The following is a 19,904-nucleotide window of genomic DNA, read 5'->3' on the forward strand; positions in this document are numbered from 1 at the left end:
TTTAAAGGGAAGTACCACCATTTCTTCAAATCAAACCCTCAAACTTAAAAGACAGGAATTGTGGTACTTGATTGTTTGTCCATCAAACATGAACAGCAAGTATTAAGCAAAGCACTACAGGTCAAGACTGAGTACATTATAGGCAGAAGTATGTGTGTTTATTTCAATTAAAAATAAGGCTAATGGAACCTCTTTTCACTTCAGAGTATACTCAAACATCCAAAACTTGGGAAATTTTGATAAAATTGTGATGCTGGCTTCCCCTGTGTTATCAGTCTCATCAGGGGAGAGGGAGTGTGGGAATAAAGAGCAAAAAATTATTCAAAGTCTTACTGCATCATCCATCTGTATACTCCAAGTTGTGTGATATTGTCACCCCCTGCCAAGGGTCTTTTGCTTTAAGCTAATGAAAGATAAAAGGGAAGTTAAGCAGAGCACTTGGTCCTGTAGTGAAGACACAAAACTGCATCCTATTACTCATGTCATTGCCTTTGTATCTGTCCTTTACAGGAGATTCTGCACTTGAGCTTTTTACGCTCCCTTTGCACTATAATTGCTCATTAATAAAATCAACCACATAACATACCTCTTATAGCTATTTACCATTGTGATTTAAGTTAGCAAGGAACATATGAGGGGTAGTTATCTTAAAATTAAAACAGACACACTTGTGCTAGTAAAGACAGTTACGATATCCCCTCCCCGAAAATTAATAAATACAAATAAATCCTTTACCCACCCCAGCCGTCCATCACTATGGTACTTTTGTCCACTCATAACAATCATATCTGTTATTTGTTTCTTATGTACCTTTTGTTTCTGAAAAATGTTATTTGGTTTAGAATATTTTGATTATGAAATTTATTTTCAAGATTTTAAATTTAACTACATGGGCTACTAAAAAAAAAAAAAAAAAAAGAAAGAAAGAATGAGAAAGAATAAAGGAGGGAGAATAGGATTGTGGAGGTCTAATTCTCTCATATCCAGGTCCAATGCCTCTTGTCAAACCCTGAAAGGAAGAAAGAAGTACAGGCAGGAATGAGTGAAGAAGGGGCGATAAAAGTAACAAGCAAGGAAGTAGAAAAAGAAAGAAAGAAAAAAAAGATGAAGCTAAAGGTAAGTCCATATCCACAACTCACAAATAGTAGGAGGAAAACTTGTAAAAATCTTCAGTCAAAAATATATGGATGTCCTAAACAAAGATTCTATATAAATGTAGACAAGTGGTCTACAGAAATAATTGGGTTCGCCATTACTAAACAGAGTGTGAAATAATTGCTTGGATATCTGCCATTCATTTTGAAGCCCAAAGTCAAAGTGCACAATAAGCCACTATGCAATCACTTAATGACTCCCCCATTAACTCAGAGGAACATCAGATATGGGTAATTTTAACACATATCATAATTGTCTATAGTATGGTACTATAGTGCTTCTTAAAAAGTTATTTTTACAATACAGCATGTTAAGTTCTTACGGTTTAGCCGGTACAGAAAATACAAAATGAAATCTGAAAATTCTATTTACATCTTAGTCACTGCTTTTACATACCAGATACATCAAACACTGCAGCAGTCCTACATCTGTGATACACAGAAGTACCTGTGTGCAAACAGCAAAGTATTTTATGTAAAGTAGTATTCTATGTAAAGTGGGATTCCATTATAAAACCTTGTTTGAACCCTTTTATATACATTATTAAACATCCTGGACTGGATACTGATTGCATCTAGACAAAATATATATATATATATATATATATATATATATATATATATATATATATATAAAAAAACATTATTACAAGGTTTGTTTCACTGTGTAAAGTAAAAGTAAACATTTGAATAAGTGCTTTGCTGCAAGCACACTGGTGAGGCACAGTCGCTCCGGTCCTAGTTAGCAGGTGAGTATGTGCACACAGCAGTAAGAGCTCCATATACCTGCTGTGTTTTATTTAGCCATGGCTTTGATAGCTACTGCAGCCTCCTCATTCATAGCAGACAAGACCGTGATCTGCAAAGAAACATGAAGAGGTTACACTATTAACGTTTGCTCAGTGACATTTGAAAGGTGGTTGATTTAAGGACACTTACCAGGATTTCCTCACCGGCATCAAACTTGCTTTCTATCTCTTTGCCCAGGTCTCCTTCTGGCATTTTTAGGTCTTCTCTGACCTCACCGCTGTCCTGGAGCAGAGACAGGTAGCCATCCTGTATGCCAATAAGCTAAAAAGTGGAAAAACTGAAATTTGTGAAAAACTGTATGATTTACTTACAGTACAACTGTGTCTAATATTCCCAATGACATACCTGGTAGTCCATTCTTTTGATGTTAGGGACATCCATATTGTGGGTTGAGGGACAGATATCCTCATACTTTTTGCCAGAGAAGATGTCAATGCCCACCATGTGAACCTTTAAACAAAATAAAGGGAAGCATGGGGCTTACTTTGCTGCTATTCAAAATCAGCTCACTTCATTTCATCCTATCATCCCTCACATTGTGTGAATGAATGGCCTCCATTTCACATGCCCATGCAACTAATTTATAAAACCTTGTATAGAGAGACTTCTGGAACTTCTGGAACTAGTATTGATGTTTACAGTTAACATCAATACTATGACTGCTAAATAAAATGTGTTTTGCTCTAATGTACTCATCTAACAGATGTATGCATCTATTCAAATCAGTGTTACTGAATTCAAGGTAAAGGAAAATGATGTGCACTCGTCTAGCTAAGTTGTCAACTGCTATATTTTTCTACTTTGTCACAGACCATCACTCACCTTGGCATGTCCATGTTTGCCAGTCTTAGATGTTGACATTTCCACAATCTTGCATGGTCGACCTTTTAGCACCACAAAACCATTTTTGCGCAGGGCAGAGCATTGCATGGGGTAGGTAGCAGAGGCACCAGCATCGCCTGTTGTGAAGTCCAGGTCAGCATCTGCCATGTTTTATCTAAGGATTGATAAGCCACAAGTACAGTGGTTAATCTTGCCATTCTTTAAATAAACAAACAGACCAGTATAAAATCAACCATTCATCAAGATGTAACAACTTGTTCATTCCCTGAAACAAATTTTCTTTCTCATCCTTTAAAAAATTAAAATCATGTGTAATTTTAATCAATTAAAACCCAGCACTGTCATTCATTAATTGTAGTCCAATGACTCTCTGGGTTTGCAGAAGCTATTTAAACCAACAAGAGCATGGCACCTGTGAACTGAACTTCTGACATGCTTAGCTGTTGTAAATATATAATTACCCCTAAATAATAATTGTCAATAATAGCATAGTCGTAATTAAACGGCTAGAGAACACCGCACTTGAGTGGCTTTACATTATTCAGTGTACTGTGCGCAGTTGTGGTCTGCAAGTATTCACGTGGGAAGGGCCAAAATGTCAAGTCAAGTGAAATATGATCATGCACATATCGATACTTGAAGCCATTTCAATACACATTAAAAGTGCTAAAACATCCGAATTCCACTTTTGAAACGATATCAAATTAATAATCACTGCGCTTCGCAAGGTCTAATGAGCTGCATATGTAGCTTGAGATAATCCACACAACCCGCACAGCTCAATAATGAGACATTTTACAGGAAATAAGAACCATGTATATTTGAACAATGGAGAGTCTGAGCCGCATTCGTGAGGACACGTGTGTCTTCCAGCCGCAGTGAGCTCGTTGCTATCTATGAGGCCTGCTGGATCCACCACTGCGTACTGATCAGAAACCGAAGGCCCGCCGAGCAGCGCACTAATCGCAGCCAAGCAGGTGCAAGTATGTTACCGCTGAACTGCAGATGACAGCGCATGAACCAGACCCACAATCGAACTATAATGTGAATAAATGTGCATAAAAGGTTTCCTATGATGTAAGGCTGAGCTAATCCACGATGCGAGGCGCAGCGTGGACTCATGCCGTCTTGAGTTATGATCAAGTTTTTTGATCTCGTCTTCGTGCCGCGTAGCAACTTTAATGCGTATTTTAATTGTGTTTAGTTTTTGCACCCAACGCCCAAAGAAAATATGTTGTCGTCATTCTAAATTACTCGCGGAAACAAATAAGTGCAAATTTCCAGCGGATACATCGCAATTTACAACAGATGCTCCATCTAGTCTTACTGTTTGCTTTGTTAAGGAGACAAAAAGCGTGAAATAGATAAAGGACAATCTCGAGGGAGGAGGTTGTTGCTACGCGGGATGACGCCCGCTGTTTGAATTGTTTAAGGGGCTATTTACCTGTTTGACAGCCTTGTCCACGTTTTCGGGGCAACCCAACTTGTTAGTCCGACTGGATATCCCTTTTTCCTCTCTTCTCTTCTCGGATCTATCTGCCTCTCTTGCTATCAGCCGCGCAATGTCGCTTGTGTTTATTCACTTAATTCACTTGACTCTGCTGTCATTACAGACGTTTCGTGTTCCCCTCTTGCAGTTTAATCAACACGTTCAGTTGGCTGACCCAAAGCGTGAATCCTTAACTCCCCTTTCTTTACGCTATGTCCCTCGCTCTATCACTCTGATCGGTACGAAGTCGACCACACATAGCATGAAATGAACCTCAGCCGTTTCCTCCTAACCGCGCATGCGCATTCACCCTCGCTCTTTAATCTCTGGGACGGGTGAGAGCGCCTGTCTCACAATGTTTGTGAGTGTTACGCGCTGAACCCCTCTTGTAATTGATAGAATGGTAACGGATCAGCGATCTCCACGCAAAACTGCAGACCAAACCGTAATACGTAGAGACTTGAAACTTGGAGGGATGGTAGTACTCACACCGCCTACGTCACCAAGGTTTGCCCCAATCGGCCTGACGGGGGCGCTACAGCGATCAAAAGTACGAAATCGCTCATAACTCCTAACGCCACCTTCACACTGGCAGTTGAAATCAGCTCCGTAATACACAATACGCCCCCAGTGGACCTCGAACTACACCGCTGAAAAGCGTCGGAAAGCTTCAGAAACGAGTAGAACAAAAATGGCAGAGAGATTAGAAAGATTGATCTTGTCAGTATGTGAATGTGCAATTCCCTATGATCTCTCTGATGAGGGTTATAGAGACATCAATCGGAATAATATATATATACATTTAGCGACTTACAGTGCATTCAGGCTATACATTTTTCTTTACCCTAATGTTAGAAAATCATGAAAATAAAAAATGACATGACAACTTATCGTTATAAAATCATTATTTATTTTATTAAAAGTTAAGAATTCAGGTTTCTTTATCAGTACCATAACCATGCCAACTTCCACTGGAATTGTCGGATAGGAACCGTCCGTAGCCTTTTGCAAGAGTTAAATTTTTTTAACGCATCCGGTTGACCAACGGACACGATTTTTTTCGCACCGCACTTGTTCGGACCCGGTTCAGAGCCATTCGCATGCGGCCTGCGAATCTCCATAGGAAATGAATGACTTCCGTTCATATCGTAGCCGTATCGGAGCTGATTTCAATTGCCAGTGTGAAGGCGGCGTAATTAACCGTCAGTCGCAAGTATCGTATGTTGTTAGAATCCTTGGCTCACGCTGGACAAAATGGATGCCAAAACGTTCGAAAAGGGTAGGGCCACTTTTAGTAAAATGATAACTCCTGAACGGAATGAGATACGTTCCCCAAACTCAGAACACTTATGTAAGAGCTCAGTCTGAGGTCACAGGAAAAAATTGAGTTTGGCCACTTGGTGGCCCTATTAGAGGAAAAAACAAAAAAAATGGCTATAACCATTTGTTATTAAGAGTGCAATCATTTGTCCTTTCAACATGTGTACGGTCTTGGTCCAAAGTGCCACAAGTGTCCAGAAGGACATTTGCGTATCTCAAAAAACATGGCTGCCATTGGCTGACAAAATTTGAGCACCTGTTAGACCAGATTAACGGAGCCCGATTGGAACAAAACATGGTGGGCCTGTTCGACTCACAGCCTAAAAAGTCAGGGAGGAATTTGAAAGATATTGGCCAGTGGGGGATGATACTGCATCTTTCAAGGGCGTAAATGATTGTACATACGCGCAATATTCGTATCATACGATATAACTCCACATTCCGGAAAACTTTGCCTCTAGAACCACTGCTGTCAATCAAATTGTTTGTTAAATGAATAAATGAGATGTAAAAAAAAAAAACTACTTTTGAGAACTAGTCCTAGGTTTTTTGCTCTACTTTGAAAAAAACACAAAAACAATTTTCTGGACTCTCTAGGCCAATAATTATCAAAACATTGACCCTTTGGGAAGCTATAAAGGGGTCATTTAGAAAAGGGGCCTGTCCAAATTAACCCAAAATCCTATAAATCCTAAAGGAAAACTGAAAACTTCACGAAACCTGCTGAGCACACAATATAAAGTAGCAATATAAAGTAGACCAGAGGGATCATCACTACATCCCCGGTCACTGGCAAAAACATTTACTGTGATATAATGAAATAATTGATATTTAAATGTTTCTTGCAACAACAAAAAAATTAAATTAAATAATAATAATAATAAAGTCAGAATACACCGACATTTCACAATGAAGACCAACCTCTCAGTAGTCAAATATTTGTTTGCTTTCTGAGTCATATTTTCTTATTATTTCTTATTTCCTATTATGCACTTATTACTTTTGCCTGTAAGTGAGAGGTAGGATCAGAATGTGTTTCTCTTTTGTGATGTGGCAACGCTTTCGAAGTGAAAAGTGTGCTTCATGTCTAGCTGAAATAATCAGTCAGTAGTGCGAATTTCTTATAGCTCTTTTGTATATTTTATATTTACATATCCTTTGTTTACTAAATAGTTAAAATATCCTATGTCTAAGATACATTATATACAGAATGCATTAAAGCTTTGTACAGTGCATACACATTTTTAAATGATACAACAAAAAAAAAACAATAGGCCTATTTGATTTTCATGCAAATAGTATCTGAAGATTTTTTTCATAAATAGTTTTTTTTTACTTTTCAAAAGTTTCTTGAATAACAGATATACAGTGTGACCATACTGAATATCACTTTATGTGTGTGTGACAAGGCCAATGCATTAAAACTGTTCAGTTTAATCACCGTTATATATTAATGCGCTGCTTTAATTGCGCGCACACACACACACCACTTGCACACAGAGATCTGAGATCGCGCTGTTCAAAAAGTAACAATCAGAAGCTCATAAACTTCTTGTAGCCTACACACTGCCAAGCAACTTTTATTAATCGATACTGAATCGCTACATTATATTTCTCAGCAGGGGCGCTGCAGAAGATCCCGGCCCTATGCATAGGCAGTCCTGATGGGCCCCCATGAAAATATCCAGGTAAAATAAAATATATTCCAGACTTTTCAAGGGCCCTCTCTTCCTTTGGGGCCCTGGTAATCAGTACTGGTTTTACCCCCAGTCCGACGCCCCTGTTTCTCAGCAAGGAGGGGGGTAAAATCGCTGTTTTTAATGAACTAAACTCAGCTTCATTGTTTGTAGAGAGGGACAGACGCAGACAATTTACAAATCTCTCTCTCTCTCTCTCTCTCTGTCTCTCTCAAAATCAAGTGGCCATATTTGAGAAAAAAAAATAGAGTAGCTAGTTTGCAACACTGGATATAGCTGTCGGTCATTTAACATTTCTATTGTAAACTTATCATTAAAAGTTGACTAATATTAAATGATTTGCAGCTTTATCTTACCTTGCTCTCTTTAACGTTGAACTGAGGCTTCGCGTTCTGCTTCTGTGAACAGTAAACCCCGCCTACTTTGATTTGATTGGCCATCTCAGTCATTTTGACATTGACGAGCGCTGTTAGACCGCTGAGGCTTTGATCTGAAGCGCCCAGTATGTGCAGCGGTCGCGCGCGCATCCGTAGACTAGAGCAAGTTAATTCTCACACATTAAAAGTATTTATTTCTCCTAACAGGCTGTGTGACTGAGACGTTATTACCTCAAAATGTACGTCAGTATGCAGTTTTCCCTATTGCTCGCGTGCCAGCGATTATCCCTCTGCGTGCCACGGTTGGCACGCTTGCCATAGGTTGCCGACCCCCTGCATTAGAGAGAGAAATTCTGTACTGTTTAGTAAAAATCATATAAAATCAGACATTATATCTTTTAAAATTGTTGCAAACACGGTTTCATAATTTCAGGGTGAAAATCATATTTACAGGAAAAGTTACGTTTGTCAAATAAAGGTGTGGGAAGAATCTGACCAAATCTAATCATGTGGTGGTTAAATATAGTCAAGTGAAATCTGAATCTGGTGACCTATGTGTAGAACGGGTTTTGCGACGAAGAGGAGTGGGTGGCACAAGCACAACGATATACAATTCCATCAATGACTAAATGTAAATGACCAGGCTTACTTATTTGTGCTTTGTCTTTTTTTCCACTGACGACTCCTGATATCCTCTACAAAAGAACGAGTGCATTCGTCTGATGTATTGTATATCACTGTAAGGAAATACATATGCTTTAAAATGGGCATCTAGCCCAGGGGCGTTTCTAGGATTTTCATTTTAGGGGAGCTCAGCCCCCAATAAGGGTATGATTAAAAAAATATTATTTGACTATTAGGGTTGGGTTGTATACTACTAACCTTATTGTAATCCACTATTCCACTGTATTCCCTGTATTTCATATATGGGAGTAGAAGCCCTGATCTAGCCTATAAATATCTACAAGAGATAGATAGATAGATAGATAGATAGATAGATAGATAGATAGATAGATAGATAGATAGATAGATAGATAGATAGATAGATAGATAGACAGATAGATAAGAAGCTGGATTATGACATTACAATGAACAACATAATCATATAGAAAACATTAGCGAATTTATTTCAAAAGTCGTAATAGAGTGGTGGAACTATGATGTCACTTTGTAGGCAAAAACCACTGATCTATATATGACAGATCAGTGGCAAAAACCCAGAAGCGAGTTTGTGTTTTAGCACTTCCGGTTTCATCGTCCCAGAGTCAATGTTTTTTTTTTTTTTTTTTTTTTTTTTTTTTTTATGGGATTTTGGTTAGATCCCTAAAATAAGGTCTGTGGTTCACACAGGCTCAAGATACTTTCACGTTTTATTCTACGACATAAAACACACCAGTTACACCCCACTCGTGATTTTTTAAAACTGTTATGTTTCTTAAAAAAGACGGTTGCTAACAAATTGCTAAATGGGACTACAGGCGCTGGCGGAGACATTAAGCGTCATTATGCCGAACAGTTGATCAATTTATAGTATTTTCCAGTCATAGTATAATTTGTAATAACCATTTACATTTATGCATTTATCAGACGCTTTTATCCAAAGCGACTTACAGTGCATTCGGGCTAGACATTTTTATTTTTTTTTTTTTACCAGTATGTGTGTTCCCTGGGAATCGAACCCACAACCTTTTGCGCTGCTAACGCAATGCTCTACCACTGAGCCACAGGAACCACCGATTAATAACCAATTAATAATTTCCCGCATTTTATATTGTTGGTTGACAAGGTTTTTTTTTTTTTTTTTTTTTTTTTTTTTTAAATCCCTGCTGAAAAAAACAGCTGGCAAAGGACCAGCATAAACCAGCCATGTCATGTGCTGGCAAAGGACCGGCATAAACCAGCAAAAGGACCAGCATAAACCAGCATAAACCAGCATCCCAGCGTCAAAACATACTTAACCAGCATATGCTGTTTTTTTTCAGCAGGGATGCAACACAAGTCTTCAGATGGAAGATGCTCATTTTATCGCTTTTTCTACTGATGCGGAGACTGGGTTCGTAAGATAAAGTCATATTACGCATGAAGCTATTACGGAGCATATAGATTGAGGATTTTCTAGAAGCAAGGAAAAAATAACATTTTGTGTAATTTACCCACCCTAACAAAGCTGAAATGTGGTACTTTATTCACTAAAATAAGTGTAATATTACCATATCCAAAAACTCGCTCACTCTGCTGTTATTTAACAGATTAAATGCACAAGAATTCTATTGAATAGTTCGTGGAGACACGTTTTTAATTAAAATATTCATATTAATCAAGGATTTATTGACTTTTAATGCACCTTATTTCGAAATGTACAGAAATACGTGCTTTCATGTGTACTTTAGTTATGATTATTTAATTTATTCACTATACTATTTATTATTAATATCTCATTTCAGTTTTACTTTGGCTCTAGTTTTGTATTTATTCCAGTTAAATAAAGTCAAAGTTGTGGGAAGTGTGGTGGTGGTGATGCTGAAGGCCAGCGACCGTGGTGCTGTAGTTCGTAAGTTTAGCTTTTAAGTTCTGATGCTTTTATTTAGGCTTCAAAATTCATCAAAGTTATAATATTTTGTGAAGATTATCTTGATGGACAAAACGTGTAAGTTTCATGATTTTTATGAATTGTTGTTCAAATATGGTTGAATACAGAGCTTATTTTTTTGCGATAATCTAAAAGTATAGGCTTTTTGTCGAGGGAACCATGGCTAACAGCCGATCCGCCTACAAAGTGACGTCATAGATCCCCCACTCAGGCGATGAAGCTGGAGCTGGATGAAGCTAATTGGTCGCTTGAACACCAATTAAATCGAGGTTAAGTCGATCCTTCCTGACAGGGAATCGGAATAAAAAGTTTGAGGTGGACAAGACACACAACTAAAAGTTTGGAGAGTCGGAGGGAGGGGGTTAAATCCAGGGAGAGAAGATGAGCATCGGAGCAACCTCAGCCTGAGAGAAAAGTTATCGGTAGGGGTTCAGTGACTTACTGCAGATCATAGTAATGAACATGTCATGTATGTGGGGTGAAATGTGTCTGACAAAATTGCTGTTTGTATCTTGTGTTTTGCTTTACGTTTCAACAGTAGCGTCTTTCAGCAAGTGGTTTCATTTTTGTGGCGGACAGAAAGAAAGTTTAATTCACTACTTCCATGTGCTACTTTGCATGTTGTATGGAGAAAGCTGTAGATAAATGGTTTATATAAACCACGGTTACCGTCATCCTATGTGGGACTTATTTTACCATTTATAACTAGCTTCTCACTGGACAGTCTGATTGTCTCTTATATTCTGTTTCTGTAGTTACAGAATAAAGAGAAATTAAAGGAACACATCCCAGATAGCAAATGACATGTGGCCCAGTTCTGGCCCACATCTCCCACATTCTTCTGGCCCAAATACCGCATGGAATGACGCAGATGACTCAACCCGATGACAGATGTCAGCCACAACTGGACCGGATCTGGGCCACATCTCAGAAATAGTGTGGGTGACATCTGGACCAGCTCTTGGCTGCATCTCACAAATGGCATTGGCAACACTTGGTCCAGATGTCACCCACGCCATTTCTGAGATGTGGCCCAGATCTGGTCCAGTTGTGGCTGACTTCTGGGTTAGATATGGCCCACATTTACCCTTTCTACATACAAAAGCATATGTAATTCATCAAGAATAAAAACACTCATATGGTCAACTGTTTTATTAAAATATAAAAATTAGACAAATACAGATATTTAAAAATATATCTATACATAGACAGAGAAATCAGAAATACAAATGCATGTATAGATATAAAACAAATACATTTACATTATTACAAAATAAAAAATACAGATAAATATTTATAAATATAGTTATACACATTTGCATTACATTTACCAGACACTTTTATCCTAAGCGACTTACAAATGAGGACAATGGAAGCAATAAAAATCAACAAAAGAGCATAGATGTGCAAGTGTTTTAACAAGTCTCAGTTAGCTTAAGGCAGTACACGTAGCAACTTTTTTTTTTTTTAATTACATAAAAAGAAAACAGATAGTATAGAAAAAGAATAGAGCATGCTAGTTTTAGAGGCCTTTTTTTTTGCTTTTGTTAATTGTATTAAAAAACAGATAGAATTCAAAAAGATTAGAGAAGCTAGTGTTATTTATTTATTTTTTAAAGAAAACTAGCAGTTAGTAAATGAAAGACAACATATACACATGGCATGTATATCACATAACATATTAGGGTTGTGCGATTTGGGGAAAATATGTAATTGCAATTTTTTTTTTTTTTTTGACATATTGGAATTTGATTTGCGATTTTAATTTTGTAAAGTCAAGCTTTAGCTTAATATTGTCAATAGTGTGCAGCACAGTATGGGTTTTGTTACCCTGCTGAAAAAAACAAACAAACAATAGAAACCATCACAGAAATTCTTATGGTTTCCATTAAAACAATTACAAAATTCCTTTTTGTAGTGTGTTTTGGGCATTATTCCAATAATAATTACTGTTGTTCTATTGTTTCCCATCTGCCAGATTACATCCCACCAATAGAATCCATCAAATACCAGTAGACACCATTATAGTTTACATTAAAACCAATATAATTGCCATTATAACCCTTAAATCCATTAAATTTTCTATTGTGTTTTGGGAGGAGTTCTATTTTTTTTTTTTATCAGCAGGGAATATTATAATGGTATTACTACTTTTACAGGATTAACTTAATTACTGAATTTCACAGGAATAGGATGATTTATTCATTTTTAAGTATTTAGGATTTTAAGAACAAGTTGAAAATATGCTGAATGTTTCATTTCTTCCAAGTGAAATTAACAAAGCAGTTAAACTGAATTTACATTTGTGTTAAATACGGAGACAGGTGCGAGTTGACACAGGTTGCAGCCGTGTCAAGCCTTGTCCATATTGCCAGATGGGCTCGTAGAGGCTTGCAGTGTGGAGTATACCGAGTATAAACAAGGCTTACGAAACAGGCTGTGTATGTACGGCAATTGTAAACGAATCCTCCGTGAGACGCGGATGAGAGGAGCAAGTATGAGAAGCATTCAGAGACACAGGCTGTGTGTGCGGTCTTCTGAATTGGGAATCGCGAACATGCATTATAAACTTCAAATTAGAATCTGTTGGGGAGATAAAATGTGCAAGATAACGTATATGTACTAATAAAAACATCTAGGAATGTATATTTTACTCTCCAGTACTGAAAGCAGAACTGATAAGGGAGCTCTTGATATGTGTTTTGACACAGCTCTTGCAAATTAACATTAACACACAAGGCTGGCAGTCATGCATATGCTCCGGAACAGACTAATATCACATCCACATCGCAGGTTTTGCGATTAGCAAATCGCAACGTCTCAAATCGTGATTGCAATTCGATTTCGATTAATCACACAGCCCTATTACAGATACATACAGGATTCCAATAAAGTATATACATTCAACTATTCTCACTGAACTGATACATTGTTAACCAGAGGAGCACAACAAATTTCTGCAAGAGGAGTCAAAGAAATAGAGAATTCAATTCAACAGTTTGATAACTAGCTAACTAACCATGAGCAGATCAAAAGGGGAGTCCATGAAACAGGCAGGAGTCAAAACCAAAAAACATCAATCCAGAGGGTAATTCAGACACGAGGTCAGGGGCAAGTGAGGGTCAGAGCCAAAAAGCAATCCGATACCAACAACCTTGAGACAGGAGAAGACAAAATCTTTGTATTTTTGACAGAATTAAAGCATTAAAATATTATGTTTGCAGCACCCAGTTCAACTGCTGGCTGTCCATATTACATAATGCACCTTTAAATCTTCTCACCTGGCCTCCATCCCATCTCTCGCAAGCTGCAGCCATCTTTTAACCCAGTGTTCGACTTCCTGGTCTGTTGCAGTGGCAGTAGTTCTTCTTCTTCTGATTCTTGGCAGATGACTATTTTGTAGTATACCACCACCAATTGTACAGGAGTGTGTAATACCATGAACGTAATAGAGTCTAGGCTTCTATTACTTCAAAAAAAAAAAAAAATGTGTGGGGGGGGGGGGGCTTATACTCTTTTCATTAAACCAGTATTATTAAGATAACTAAATAAAGCTTTAAGTCTCTCCCTTGTCATGCCCTTTTCTTCCAGAATTTCATGAATAGAGTTCTCCCCTTCCATTTCCTGCCAGATTATTCTATTATCATTATACTTCTCACAAGTAAAAAGTACATGATTAACATCTTCTCTGTCTTGGCACATTATGCATAAACCCATACCCTTTTCCTACTATATGTAAAGTGGAGTTAAGTCCTGTATGTCCTAGTCTAAGTCTGGTATAGACCACTTCTTCCCTTCTGTTTAGACTCCGTGAAGTAACCCTTTTCCCTGTCACCTTCTTCTGATATTTATGGTAGTGTCTTGCATTAAATTCTGCCTCCCATTCCCTTTGCCATTTTTGTACAATTACTGATTTGCTTATGGATTTGGCTTCACCCTTACCCATTGGAAAATTAATTCCTATATTTTTGTTTTCCAACATTTTTTTTTTTTTTTGCAATATTATTTGCCTCCTCATTACCTTTAATGCCTATATGAGCTGGAACCCAACAAAACTGAATACTGATTCTAAGGTTCTTGAGTTGTAGTAACAAATATTTAATTTCAATAATCAAATCTTCCCTTGAAGAGTAACCTGTATCTAGACTGTGTAAAGCTGCCATGGAATCTGTACAGATAACATTTCTCAATGTCTTAACCTCTTCAATCCACCTAAGGGCTGTTATTAACCCAGTCATTTCAATAGAGTATACAGATAAAATATTATTTAGTCTATACCCCTCTCTTTTGTTAAATTCTGGGACATATATCCCAATACCACAATGCCCATTTTGCACATCTCTGGCAATATGCTGCAAAACTTTGTTCATTTGGATACTCTTTCTTTTCTTTCAGTAGTTCACTGTTAACCTCTGGTGATGGAAGAAACCATGGGGGAACCGCACTTAAAACCAGTGAAGGACTAAATTTAAATTCTTTAATTCTGTATTGTTCTGCTATACTGTTAATGTTCCAGGCAAACCCTTTTGATTCTGTGTGATACTCCCAGCAATCATTAAGAACTGAAATTGCTGGATTATTGATACTTCCCATCAGCCTAACAACTTAATATATCTTAGACTAAGCGGATATTCCTCAGATTCTACTAATAACGCACTTGTGGGGGCTGTTTTAATTTATTATATAGTAATTCTTATAGCTTTGAATTGAACCCTCTCAAGTTTCCTTAAAGAAGTTTTACATGCTGAGCTATAAATTACACATCCATAGTCTATAAAAGATCTTATTAAGGCTGTATAAATGTACTTCAAAGACTTTCTATCTGCTCCCCAACACTGCCCAGTGATCATCCTCATTAGATTTAGAACTTTTTTACATTTTGTTTCAACATGCTCTATATGATGTCTCCATGTAAGCCTTTCATCCAACCACATCCCCAAATATTTAAATTTCTTCTCTCTTTCAATTGATTGATTATATAACAGAACTTTATCATTTTCTGGTATCTTCTTTCTGGTAAAAAACATAACCTTTGTTTTAGGAATGGAGAATTTAAATCCCCAATCAATACTCCATTGTTCTAAAACTTGTATGTCCTTTTGAATAGCTTTGGTTATGTATGTTGTGTCCCCTTTTCCATATGACAGCATCATCTGCATACAACAATCCTTCATTTCTTACCCCAACTTTTTGAAATATGTCATTTACCATAATATTGAATAATATGGGACTAATAACACTCCCTTGGGGAAATCCACTTTTTGTTGATAAACTCTTCACTTATTCCATTACCAACTCTGACTCTTATTGAACGTTGTGATAGAAAGTCTAGTATATAATTATACATTCTCCCACTGATTCCCATTTTATCTAATTTAATTTACAGACCCTCTCTCCACATAGTGTCATACGCTTTTTCAATATCTAAAAATACTGCCACCATGACCTCTTTCATAACTAGTGTTTTCTCTATTTCATTGCTGAGCTTTACTAAGGAATCAGTAGTTGATTTACTTTTCCTAAACCCTGTTTGATATTGTTTAAATGGACAGTTATATTCTAGAAAATAATTTAACCGTGCAACTACTACCTTTTCCATTAATTTACCTAAATGTGACGATAAAGCAATGGGTCTATAATTCTCTGGATTGCTAGAATCCTTTCCTGGTTTGGGAAATGGAAGGATGGTTCCACTTTTCCAAACTTTTGGTAATTTCCCCTCTTGCCATATCTTATTGAATAATTCAAAAATTTTTCCTAAGAATTTATCAGGTAGATTTCTAATCATTACATAACATATATTATCACATCCTGGCGAAGAGTATCCTGTCTTACCTAAAGCCGTTTTAAATTCTGATAAACTAAATTCAGCATCTAATATAGACATATTTCCCTCTCTAGGATTAAAAATGTCTTTATTAGCATTTAGAATCTCTTCCTTTCTTCTCTTAAAACACTCATCCATATGACTACCTTTATGAATCTCTGCAAATTTGTATCCAAGTAAATTGGCTTTCTCCATATCTGATATTGCTTCATTTTGTCCTTCCTTTATACAGGAACGTGGGGGTTTATATTTACCTATCATCTTTTTAACCATCATCCACATTTTATTTAGTGTAGTTTCTTTTCCAATTGTTGAACAGAATTGTCTCCAAGATTCTTTTTTTTTTGCTTCCTTAATAACTTTTCTTGCTAAAGCCTTTTTTCTTTGATATTCCATAAGATTGTTCATTGTAAGTGTTGCATGCAACCTTTTAAAAGCTCTATTTCTGTCCTTAACAGCTCCTGAACATTTCTCATTCCACCATGGGACATTAGTTTTTCCCTTTTGACTCATATTGCTAGGAATGCTCTGACTTGCTGCTGCAATGATAAACATACTTAACTTATGATTCATTTCATCAATACTCTGATCTATTTCCACATGTATTTTATTTAATTCATCTATACACCATTCAGAAAATTTCTCCCAGTTTGCTTTCTTAAAACACCATCTATGATGGACATATATTTCATCAATTTTAAAATCAATATCTACTTTACATAATATTGGAAAGTGATCAGTTCCAATACTTGTGCCATGATCAACTTCCCATTCACATACAGTATGCTGGCTATTTTCCAATCAATTAAAGTGAGGTCAATACATGATGTCTCATTCTTATAAATATTTATCCTTGTACAATTACCATTATTTAAACATACTAGCATCCTATCATTTATCATTTCTTCTAATATTTCACCATTTAAATCTGTGTATTTACTTCCCCATAAACTATTATGAGCATTAAAATCCCCACACCATATTTCTCTATGGCTTCTTTTATTAATGCTTCTCATTAAATCATCTGTTAATGCTTTACATGGGTTATAATAATTAATGACAGTTAGTTTTCCTTTGGCTACGTTCACACTGCAGGCTGAAACGACCCAATTCCGATTTTTTTGCCTCTATGCGACCTGTATCTGATCTTTTCATGACAGTCTGAACGACACAGATCCGATCTTTTTAAATGTGACCCAGGCCACTTGGGTATGTGGTCCTGAATCCGATACGTATCCGATCTTTTGAAATGCGACCTCCGTCTGAACGGCCAGGCCACATGTATCCGACCCGTATGTCATTGATACGCTACAAACGTCATAATTCTGCGTTGAAGTAGGCGGGAACGAGAAGATAGAAGCCACTCACATCAGTATCCCAACACTCCTGGCTGCGACTCCGCACCCACACGTTTCTCTGTACCGACGTTGCTAACGCTGCTCCACAAAACGCCATGGCCAAAAACCTTGCTCTCCTCCTTCTTTTTAATTTTCTTCTTAAAACGAGAAGATTGTAATTGTGCTGGGTCTGTTTGTTTTTTATTTTTAATATTGCAAAAAGAGCTCCGCTGTTGCCTACACTGTTGTTGACATCCATGTTTAACGTTAGCTACTTCCGCAAACAACGAGTGACGTCGTTGGCCGTTGAGTACTCTTCTGCGCATGCGGGTCACTTCTGGGTCATTTCACGTTCACACAGGAGATCCACAAAAGGTCGCATTTAATTGAAAATGTGAACGGCCTTGCAAAAAAATCGAATTTTTTCAAAAAATCGGAATTGAGCATTAAGCCCTGCAGTGTGAACGTAGCCTTTGTCTCCATTAAAGATTTCAGTAACTATATTTTCATGTTCAGTAGTTGTGTTAATGTGTCTAAATGAGATCCCTTCTTTGATAAATGTGATGCAACCTCCTCCTCTGTCTTTTTCTCTGTCAACTCTTATATTATGATATCCTTTCAATATAAATTCTAAATGAGGTTTTAACCATGTTTCTTGGATACGTATAATATCTGGTTTGTTTGTCAATTCTTGAACATATCTTTTAAATTCCTGTCCGTTCGCTATCAAACTCCGCGCATTCCGCTGGAGAATGAAAAACATCATTAAAACTTTAACTATTTTGAGACCCTCCATACTTCTGGTTTAGTATTTTATGAATATCATCTGCCTTTGTTACTAACCCCAAAAAATCATTAGCAGCTTTCACAACTGATTTGATTTTATCACTTTTCTTAACATGTAGCATAGTGACATTAACCACTGAACAAATAAAAGCAATAAACTCATTTTTCTTTATCAACAGTGTCTCATCTGAAATTCTTGTCTTACATAGTTTGGACTAGTTGTCCTGTAAGTCTTGTTCTGTTGGTTTATTTTCCCTATAGAATTTCTATTACTCTCTGTGCTTATGCATGGTCTATTGCTATCTGTACTCCTTACTTCTGGTGAATATATAGGAGCTGCTTTCTCTTCATTATTATTTTTCACAATGCTTTTGATTGCCTCAGCATATGAAACAGTATGTGCTATCTTATATTTCTGAACTTCCTTAGCTTCCTTTTGTTTCGCACATCCACCGTATGCTGCACTGTGGTGGCCTCCACAATTGCAGCATTTTAGCTCTATATTATCCCCACATTGTCTCCACATTTAGCACACCTAAGTTTGTCTGTGTAGTGAGTGGGTAGATGTATGTCCAAATCTCTGTTTTTTATAACTCATTGTTTGTGTGGTATATTCTCTTTTTGTGTATTGTATGTGGAGCATTTTTTGTTTTGAAGGCAATTTCATTTTTAAACCATATTAATATAGACATACTTTCTAATTTCTCCTTTCCTTTGGTCAATCACTTTACATCCACAATATCTCCCCCTTACAGATTATTTTTGATTTCTTCAATAGAAACTGACATTGGAATTCCAGTTATAACTCCTCTCTTTCTTGACATTACTCCTGGAATGTGTGATGTTATTTTGGCCTTATTCAATGTGTCTTTCTTTAAGATTATCTCCCTTTGCTCCTCAGACGCTGAAAAAATCAGCAGCCTCCCATTTCCCATGAAACGTGCATGTTTAATTTACCCTATTTCTTTTTCAATTGCTTTAGTGATATGTATTGGGTGTAAGTGTGGCCCTCCCTTTTGTTCAAATACAACAATCACTTTCCATGTTTCTTTAACCTGGAAGAAACGGGAAGTCGTGGCCTAATGGTTAGAGAGTCGGACTCCCCAATCAAAGGTATGTGTGAGTTTCGAGTCTCGGGCCCGGCAGGAATTGTGGGTGGGGGGGAGTGCATGTACAGTTTCTCTCTCCACCTTCAATACCACGACTTAGGTGCCCTTGAGCAAGGCCATTGAACCCTGAACTGCCCTCCGGGCGCTGCAGCATAAAACGACTTAGGTGCCCTTGAGCAAGGCCATTGAACCCTGAACTGCCCTCCGGGCGCTGCAGCATAAATGTCTGCCCACATATGCACTTCGGATGGGTTAAATGCAGAGCATGAATTCTGAGTATGGGTCACCATACTTGGCTGAATGTCACGTCACTTTCACTTTCACTTTTTTTTTAATTAACAGCTGATCCTTAATCTTACTTCCATCCCTTTCAGGTCTACATCTCTTTTTAATTGTGTCAGTAGATTCAGGTTCAGATCCACTATCTGATCTTGGTCTACACTTTTTTTTTTTCTTACTTCTTCCCACAACATTTCATCCAAACACTTGCTATCCGACACTCTTGGCCATCTGACTCGTCCAACATAGTTCAGCTTACATTCACTGTACAGTTGTTATTTGTTAT

General features: G+C 37.2%; 1 protein-coding gene across 3 annotated transcripts; it reads right to left on the minus strand.

Annotated features, from left to right (window-relative positions):
• Positions 1-132: 132 nt before the first annotated feature.
• Positions 133-4,704, minus strand: LOC109049186 (eukaryotic translation initiation factor 5A-1). 3 transcript variants are annotated; one of them, XR_006162447.1, is made up of 7 exons: positions 4,252-4,704; positions 2,787-2,961; positions 2,310-2,414; positions 2,094-2,225; positions 1,941-2,013; positions 1,552-1,602; positions 133-1,009 (listed from the first exon to the last, which is right to left on the minus strand). XR_006162447.1 is itself a non-coding variant. In XM_042774939.1 (6 exons), exons 2-5 carry the CDS (start codon positions 2,952-2,954, stop codon positions 1,951-1,953), a joined length of 468 nt encoding a protein of 155 aa, XP_042630873.1. In that variant the 5' UTR covers positions 2,955-2,961; positions 4,252-4,701; the 3' UTR covers positions 133-1,009; positions 1,941-1,950. The 3 variants fall into 3 exon arrangements, 2 of the variants coding, with proteins under 2 accessions (XP_042630873.1, XP_042630874.1); XM_042774939.1 differs by lacking the exon at positions 1,552-1,602 and having other exon boundaries at positions 4,252-4,701; XM_042774940.1 differs by lacking the exons at positions 1,552-1,602; positions 4,252-4,704 and adding an exon at positions 4,135-4,212.
• Positions 4,705-19,904: the final 15,200 nt, after the last annotated feature.

Source organism: Cyprinus carpio, chromosome A18 (genome assembly GCF_018340385.1).
Source record: "Cyprinus carpio isolate SPL01 chromosome A18, ASM1834038v1, whole genome shotgun sequence".
In the NCBI taxonomy this organism is placed as follows: domain Eukaryota; kingdom Metazoa; phylum Chordata; class Actinopteri; order Cypriniformes; family Cyprinidae; genus Cyprinus; species Cyprinus carpio.